This window comes from Cucurbita pepo, chromosome 15, assembly GCF_057944985.1.
Source record: "Cucurbita pepo subsp. pepo isolate OVF chromosome 15, ASM5794498v1, whole genome shotgun sequence".
NCBI lineage: Eukaryota > Viridiplantae > Streptophyta > Magnoliopsida > Cucurbitales > Cucurbitaceae > Cucurbita > Cucurbita pepo.
This window is the reverse complement of record NC_141812.1, coordinates 3,477,777-3,486,225: the sequence shown is the minus strand read 5'-3', so window position 1 is coordinate 3,486,225 and position 8,449 is coordinate 3,477,777. Positions and strand designations below refer to the sequence as shown.

The following is an 8,449-nucleotide window of genomic DNA, read 5'->3' as shown; positions in this document are numbered from 1 at the left end:
TGGCAAAAAGAGGCAAAACTAAGAAAGAAGCATCTACGATAGTTTCGATACGAGTTCAACTTTAGTCTTTGCTAACTATGACTAATATGTATCTCTCGATTTTTCAGGTCTATAAGAGAGTTGACTTCGAGAGAAGGGGTGCTCTCTTATCTTATGATTAGGAAAGCGACACATACAAAGTGCTCTCTTTCCTTTTAAATTAGAAAAGAGGGAGGAAAAAAAAAAAAAAAAAAACCAGAAAAGAAACAATAATGCTTTTGCACACATTTTACACAGGAACCCCTCCAATCCATTGAGACAATACAAATTGAAAATGAATGAGACATAATTTAAGAAGAAACAGAAAAGCTTTGAATAACATTAATGGTGTTCTCAATAATCTCAACAATGAAGCTCTCTCTATGTTATGAGAATTGTTCTTCATTCATTATCACTTTGCCCACTTCTGAAGACAGTGAGTTGAGTTCCTCTACCTTCTTATTTCCTGCACACAATCCAAAACTTTGTTCTTATGCATATGTTTTGCACACTACAGCTTACTTCCCACAGAGATGATTTCAATGAACTTATTTGGTTGAAGTTGAAAGTTAAAACCGAGTTCATTGATGGAATTCCGTTCTACTTTTCTAGTTTTCCTATAACGACCCAAACCTACCCCTAGCAGATACTGTCCTCTTTGAGATTTTCATTTTGGGCTTCCCCTCAAGGTTCTTAAAATGCGTTTACTAAGAAGAAGTTTCCACACCCTTATAAAGAATGTTTCGTTCTCCTCTCCAACCAATGTGGGATCTCACCATCCACTCCCTTCAGGACCCAGCATCCTCATTGGTACACCATCTCGTGTCCACCCTCCTTCAGGGCTCAGCCTTCCGCTGACACATCGTCCGATGTCTGGCTCTGATACCATTTGGGACGGCCCAAACCAATCGCTAGCAGATATTGTCCTCTTTGGACTTTCCCTTTCGGGCTTCCCCTCAAGATTTTTAAAACGCATCGGCTAGAATAAGGTTTCCACACCCTTATAAAGAATGTTTCGTTCTCCTCTCCAATTGACGTGAGGTCTCACATTTTCATTCCAAATTGTGAACTTTAGAACAAAAAATGATTGCCAAGAAAAAAGGAAATGACATGAGAAGCATTTTATAGGGAAAAGAACATACCAGGGAAGTTTAAATGTGTCCTTCCACCATCCATGTTTTGAGCAGTTGGCAACTATTTTATCCAACCTTACAATAATTTCAGAGAAAGTAGGCCTCATAACAGGTTCTGGATCCCAGCATTCCTCAATCAATCTGGATTTTATGGCATTGTATATATCAGCATACCTCAAAATCCATATCAACATCTTATACTCTATTCAACCATATCGGTCGAGAATTGTGTCTACCGTACTTTTAAACATCACCCGACCAACTTAAAGTTAATATGCAGAGCCAGTAACATCTTTCAACACACTTAAATAATGTCGTGTTTTACGTAAGAGGACGTTCAACATTCATATACTATAAGCTACTCGGTTTATAGTATAACAACTGAAAAACAACACACTTACTCCTTTAGATCAGGTGGATAACTTTTCAATTTGATCTTAAAAGGAGGTCTCTTTCCTTCTGCACAAATAGCTTTAGCAGCCTCTTCTGGAGGCCTGGGATGGAGTGGCTGAATACCCTCAACCATCTTTCCATGAAAACCAAACACAAATACATAACCAAAATCATTATCAAATGCGAAACCAAAGTTACACGAAGTTATTTTCAACTCTAAATGGTACGAACAATCAAATTGTAGATACCTCGTATAAAATTAGACCGAACGAAAATGCATCAACGCTTCTGTCAAATATTTCATCTCTGTAAATTTCGGGTGCTAAGTACATGTCTACAAAACAAATAAACAATCAAAATTTCAATAAAAACGTCATTTTCACGAGTAGAGTACAAAAAACATTTAAAATATTCTTATCATTGAATGTGACAACTTACTTGAATGGTCAATAACCACTGGGTGAGCTAGTTTTGCTTTGTCAGCTGACAATTTTGACAATCTTATCAAGCCAAAGCCAGCAACTTTGAGTAGTCCTCCATTATCCAGCAAAATATTTCTGGCACCTTACAAAAACTTCCAATATTAAAAACGAATACGTCTACGGTGCAGACTAAATCTCAAATTAAAGCAACTATCATCCCGAGACTGACTTTCGAATATGGTTGCCTTACTTTGGCTTTAAATCACAGTGGATAATCGGATCGGGTTTGCATTCATGAAGATAGTTCATTCCCCTGATAATAAAAAGATTTACATAACGTTACAATCTAGAAGATTAAGACTCCGGGTTTGGAGCCAGAATATCACGAGAGGGATCGAACATCGAAAGGAAATGTCTTAGAAATGTATAGGATAACAATATGCTTGTTGATAAGGAATTAGTAGCATAACATTTATAAATGTTAATAAAGTATGAGAAAAACAGAACTTGCCTAGCGATATCGAGGGCGAATCTTAAGGCTTTCGATGGAGATAAACGACCCTTCTTTTGAAGATAGCAACCTAAATCACCCTGGAAAATGCAATGTAAAATGAAGAAGGAATTAGTTGATATAAAAGCTGATCTTCATTCGTCTTGTATGGAACGAAATATGTAACGAAATGGCTAGCTATCGAACATGACGAAATAATTTCAATTCATCCATACCTTTGGATGGTATTCGGAAACGATCATCATTGGCAAATTCTGGGTAACAGCACCGACAAACTGAACTACGTTGGGATGTCGGACCTTTTCGAGTAATGTCAACTCGTGTTTGAATGCGTTTCTGTATGAAATACAAGAAAATAAGAAAAAATCATAATATACATGAGATATACAAAATTTAAACAAATAGTTTCAAACATGATGGTGAAAGAGATTTATTTGGTTCCAACTGCTTAAGCAGCGTAAAGCAGTGAGAATCTAAGCTTGCCGAACGGTAAAACTGTAGGGTACTAAAGATGCAAATGGTACTTATTTCCAATATGAGCATAGCTTAACGGTTAAGCACCACTACCTTTCCATGAAGTTGGTGGCTCAAACCCGTCATTGCAAAAATAATTTATACAATGGTTGGTTGACAGTCGAAAGCAAAAAACAGGGCGTTGAGTTATAAATTAGATTCGAAAATAGTAGGCTTTCTAAATTTAAGTGCTAGAAGAAGAATTATACACAGATACATAATTTAATCATTCAAAGTGAATCAAACATAACAGGATTCAAGTGAATACATACATAGAATCCGGGTTAGAATAACAATCTCTATCAAGAATTTTCACAGACACTTTTGTACCATTCCATTTGGCAACTTGATATGTCCCCTGCAAAGATATACAAGTAAAAACTTATTGTGAGAAAAATTGTTCCTGAATTTGGAGATGTAGATAGAACACATGAAGAACAATGAATGAAAAAAAATAAACAAATAGTGATTGAATGAACAATTCAATACCCAAATCTTAGCTAGTTCGTGGTAAGCCAAGCATGTTTTAGAATGATTTTTGCATCATATTTGGCATCAAGTCATTTTAATTATATGAAACCCACTTTCTTATAAGTGTGGAGAAAAGGATGCAGATTTGAGCGTCTATGTAACAGCCTAAGTCCACCGCTAGCAGATATTGTCCTCTTTCGGCTTTTCCTTTCGGGCTTCCCCTCAAGGTTTTTAAAACGCATCTGCGAGAATGAGGTTTCCACACCCTTATAAAGAATATTTCCTTCTCCTTCCCAACCGATGTGGGATCTCATAATCCACCTCCTTTCGGAGCCCAGCGTCGTTGTTAGCACACCGCCTCGTGTCTACTCCCCTTTGGGGCTCAGCCAATTCTCTAGCCCATTGCCTGGTGTCTGGCTCTGATACCATTTGTAACAGCCTAATTCCACCGCTAGCAAATATTGTCCTCTTTGGACTTTCCCTTTCGGGCTTCCCATCAAGATTCTTAAAACGCGTCTGCTAGGGAGAGGGGCTTTCACACCCTTATAAAAAATGATTCGTTCTCCTCCCCAACCGATGTGGGATCTCACCATCTAACTTCAAGGGGAGAATACAATGTTCTAACGAATTGAGATATGCTTAAGTTGACTACAACAAAACAAGTTCTCCAAAATCGCTTCTAACGAAATCACTCACAAGAAAATCTCAAGAGGCAGCCAGAAACAATCTACATAATTTATAAATCATTGCAAATGATTAACAAAAATGGTGAAGGGGCATGCCTTTGATATACCATCACCCCTTCGAATCTGAAGCTCCAATGGATTAAGCTCATACTCAGGAACTTCCCTAGGATTTGCAACTGTCATTGGTGTCTTCCTCGATTTCTAAAACAGAGAAGATGAGATTAAAAGGGGTTGGTTGTAGTCATTCATTGATTCTCAGTTACAAATAAGGATAAAGAATTGAATGTTTTACCGGAACTTTAGCTCCTCGTGCTTTGAGAATGTTGTAAATTTCTGTATTTCCATAATATTTAGCATCTGCAGCTGCCTGCAAAGAATGAGACAAGACAAAAGGGTTACTAAGTATATGTTGACTGCTATTAGATATTGTCCTCTTCCCTTTCAGACTTCCCCTCTAGATTTTTAAAAGGCGTATGCTAGGAAGAGGTTTTCAAACCCTTTAAGGGTGTTTTGTTCTCTTGATCTTACAGAAATTGGTCCAAATATGGGTTTAATTACACCAACAAAAGCTAGAAAAGGAAGGAAAATGGGGAATGCAGTGAAATACCGTACTCCCCCAACGATCACGAGCGTCAATATTAGCCCAACGACTAAGCAGAAGCTTAACAACCTCAGCATGGCCTTCACAAGCAGCAATATGCAAAGCGGTGCGACCATCCAAATCGATACTATTAACATCGGTACCATCATTAAGCAAATCCTGAACGCCTCTAACATCGCCACGGCAAGCCATGAAAAGAAGCTGCATCGTGGAATCCAAATTCTCGGGCACAGAAAGTTCATTTTCCTCATCAAGACAACGCCGAATAGGGTCCAAAGAAGACTGTCTCCCAAAGCTAAATCTCATATTATTCCTCCTCGGATCAAGAGACGACTGCCTGGAGAATTGGCGACTGAGACTCCGGCGTAAGGAGCCGGTGGAGAATTGCCGCGATATTCCCCTTTTTAATTGGGCTGTTATATTCTCCATTCGTTGTTGGTTTGTAATAGTGAAATTGAAAAAGAAGAAGAAGAATCAGAAACTGGGTATTGGGGGTCGGATCGAGAGATTGGCGGCGGAGAGAATGGTGGGGAAGGTCTCGAAGGCGAGAAAGGGGGGAAAACAGGGCGGAGAGATGGTGAGGGAAAAGGGGGAACATGAAAGGGAAGAAAGGGAGAAGAAGAGGAAGAAGAAGAAGAAGAAGAAGAAGAAGAAGAAGAAGAAGAAGAAGAAGAAGAAGATGGAAGGAATGGAAGATCCGGAAGAAGCGTGGTGGAGAGACGAAGAGAGAAAAAGGGAATGGCCGATGATTGAAGGGAGGAGGTTGGAGGTTGAAGGAAGTTGTTAAGCAACAAATACAGACCAAAACAGGACACAATTCTTTTTTCTTTTTTCTTTTTTCTTTTTTTTTTATATATAATAAAAAAAACATTTATAAGATATTTAGAAATTATATTATTTATGGTGGGAATTATTTTTGTTTTCTCTAATTAAATTATTTATAAAATATTAGAAAAAAAAACCGTGTTAATATTAGAGATGTTCATTTTACTCGTGAAGGACTCGTCCCCTAGATAGGAAGGGAATACACTGTATAGATGGAGAATGGGGGGAGTGGGAAATATTTTTTTTTTTTACCTGTTTGGTAAATGGGGCTCGAGATGGAATTATATTAACTGTCTCTACTCGCTCAATTTCTTGATTTTTTTTTTTAATTGTTAAAGTTTACGTTGTAATATTAAAATTTGAATTTTTAAAAACTATGTTGATAAAATATTATGTATATTTACTTATGAAATATATTGATTTATTCGTCTTTTTTACAATTTTTTTTAATAAAGATTTATTGAAAAATGAAAATTTTATATTTTTTTTAATAGAATAATAAACAGGAAAAATTACCTGCACGGGAACTCGATCCCCGTAAATTTCTAGCATGAATCTCTACTCCAACTCTACAAAAATAAATGAGGAATTTTTCGGGAACGAAAAATGAGATAGGTAGTAGGGATGGGGACGAGGAATGCTTACATGTCCTTGCCTGCCTCTGCCTCGTGGACATCTCTAATTGCTCTGACCAAACAATTCAACTCAACCCATAAATATTGGGTTGTGTTAAAAAAAAAATTCAATTCAAGTTAGAGTTAAATTTTTGGAAAGGTGAAAAATATAGGTTAATTTGCCCGTTGACACAACCAATCTAAAAATAGGGTTAAACTCAAAGTTGATTTATTAGGTCTTTTTTACCATTTGTTTTTATAAATATTATATTGAAAAACGAAAACTTTATTTTTTTTTAATAGAATAATAAACAGACAAATTACCTGCAGGGAACCCGATCCTCATGAATTCCTCGCGTGAATCTCCGCTCCAACTCCACAAAAATAAATGAACATTTTTTCAAAGACGAAAAATGAAATAGGTAGTCGGGACGGGGTAGAAATGCCTCGTGGACATCTCTACTTGCTCTGACCAAATAATTCAACTCAAACCATAAATATTGGGTAGTGTTAATTTTTTTTTTTTTTCCGATTCAAGTTGAGTTAAATTTTTTGTTGCCCGTTGACACGACCAATCCAAAAACAGGGTTAAACTCAACTCAACATACCATATTTTTCAAAATTATTCTGAAAACTAAGAATATTTGGCATATGTGAATATTTATTATTCGAGTTTTATGATATTTTAGTTATGAATGTCATAAATAAGTATAACTTTTTTAAATAATAATAGATAAAAGAACCACTCGGCAACCCAATCCAACTTAAAAATACAGGGTTGAATTGGATATCAGCTCTATTTAAGTTACTCGAGTCACCAACTCAATCAGTTCAAATTGTGATACTGATTCAAAAGATTATTTCAACTCAATTCATGAACGTTCCTATCAAAAACGAAAAAAATAAAAATACGATACCATATAATTTAAATAAAATAATAAAAGAAAAAAAATCTAGATTTTTTAAAATGTTTTTTCTTTCAAAGAATATTGAAATAATAAATAGATAACGTTGTCTTAAAATTATTTTTGACTTTTTCAAAATGAATAATGTAGTAGCTTTCAATTAAATTACAATTTATTAACACATAAATAATACCTTAAGCTATGGTGTAGATGGTCTCAATAATATTATTAGTTTTTTACTTTCATCATATCTCATAAATTTAATTATTTTATTTTCCATTACTTCACTTTAATGATGGTTTCTATTATAAGTGGGCGACTAGTTATCCATTTCTTAACTTAACTTAATTATTGCGTCTTCTCAGCTGAACCGACACCACATTCGAATGAGAACAATCCTGAAGATAAAATGACGAAAAAAAACTTAAAAAGGAATTTAAAATTAAGGGTTTTTTTTTGCTTAGAACAGTTCCATATTGGATTACTTTTCGGGATTTTTTCTAGGGTGTACGTGAGTGAGGACAAAACGTGTTAAAAGAATTTGTGTTGGTTTCTGGGAATAGTTTTCACTCTTAGAACTAAGAAGTAGATCTGGATTTCGAATCTTGGGTAGGGGGCATTACAACTTTAGTTCGTGTCTAGTGATCTCGCTGGTACCTGTTAGATGATGAGAGCTTATGCTCGAAGTGGACAATAAATATCATACCATTGTGGAGAGTCGTGTTCATCTAACAGTACCACTTGTAACAGTTTAAGCCCACTGCTACTAGATATGTCCCTTTTGTCACGTTACGTATCTTCGTCAGTCTCACGATTTTAAAATGCATCTCTTATAGAGAGGTTTCGACACTCTTATAAGAATGTTTTGTTCCCCCTCCAACCAATATAGGATCTCACAGACGTTTTTTCTATTGTTTTTCTTACTCTATTTTCTACAAATTTAATAAAAAATACGGAATAATTTGTCTTGCAAACTTAATTAAATTGATAAAATTATGAAATTGACGTTTTAATTAGACCCAATTTCAAAAATATTTTATATAGTTCAAAACTAAAGCAACTGGGAGAATATGATAGTTAAAAAAAAAAAAAATTAAAAGAATTAAAAGTCACTATCTATACCCACAAGGTACATCTTCCCGAGTTAATCTTGTTTTTCTTGGAGCCATTTTATGTTGGGTGATGTACGGGAAATTATAAAACGCACTGGAATGACTCATATTGGTCATGAATAGTTACACCACGTGCCTTAAGTGGTCTATTTAGTTCTAAATTCCTAGAAGGAAGCCTATAGAAGGAGGAGAGGACCTAATCAATGAAGAAAAAAGAAAAGCTTCAAAGTTGACTTTCTTTCGAT

At 35.6% G+C, this 8,449-nt stretch overlaps 1 protein-coding gene across 1 annotated transcript; it reads right to left on the bottom strand.

Moving 5' to 3' along the window:
* Nucleotides 1–242: 242 nt before the first annotated feature.
* On the bottom strand, nucleotides 243–5,530 carry LOC111776439 (integrin-linked protein kinase 1). Its single transcript, XM_023655874.2, has 12 exons — nucleotides 4,755–5,530; nucleotides 4,440–4,514; nucleotides 4,244–4,348; nucleotides 3,263–3,348; nucleotides 2,693–2,813; nucleotides 2,478–2,557; nucleotides 2,217–2,279; nucleotides 1,983–2,101; nucleotides 1,793–1,878; nucleotides 1,553–1,677; nucleotides 1,161–1,292; nucleotides 243–484 (listed from the first exon to the last, which is right to left on the bottom strand). The coding sequence occupies exons 1-12, from the start codon at nucleotides 5,175–5,177 to the stop codon at nucleotides 478–480; spliced, it is 1,422 nt and encodes a 473-aa protein (XP_023511642.1). The 5' UTR covers nucleotides 5,178–5,530; the 3' UTR covers nucleotides 243–477.
* Between the last annotated feature and the right edge of the window lie 2,919 nt (nucleotides 5,531–8,449).

Bases quoted from the DNA above. Each gene is read 5' to 3' on its own strand.
- LOC111776439 (XM_023655874.2), bottom strand. From the start codon at position 5,177: ATGGAGAATATAACAGCCCAATTAAAAAGGGGAATATCGCGGCAATTC. The intron at 1,879-1,982 runs GTAAGTTGTCAC...TTTGTTTTGTAG, and splicing joins AGTGGTTATTGACCATTCAA to ACATGTACTTAGCACCCGAA. The intron at 1,293-1,552 runs GTAAGTGTGTTG...CATAAAATCCAG, and splicing joins TATCCACCTGATCTAAAGGA to ATTGATTGAGGAATGCTGGG.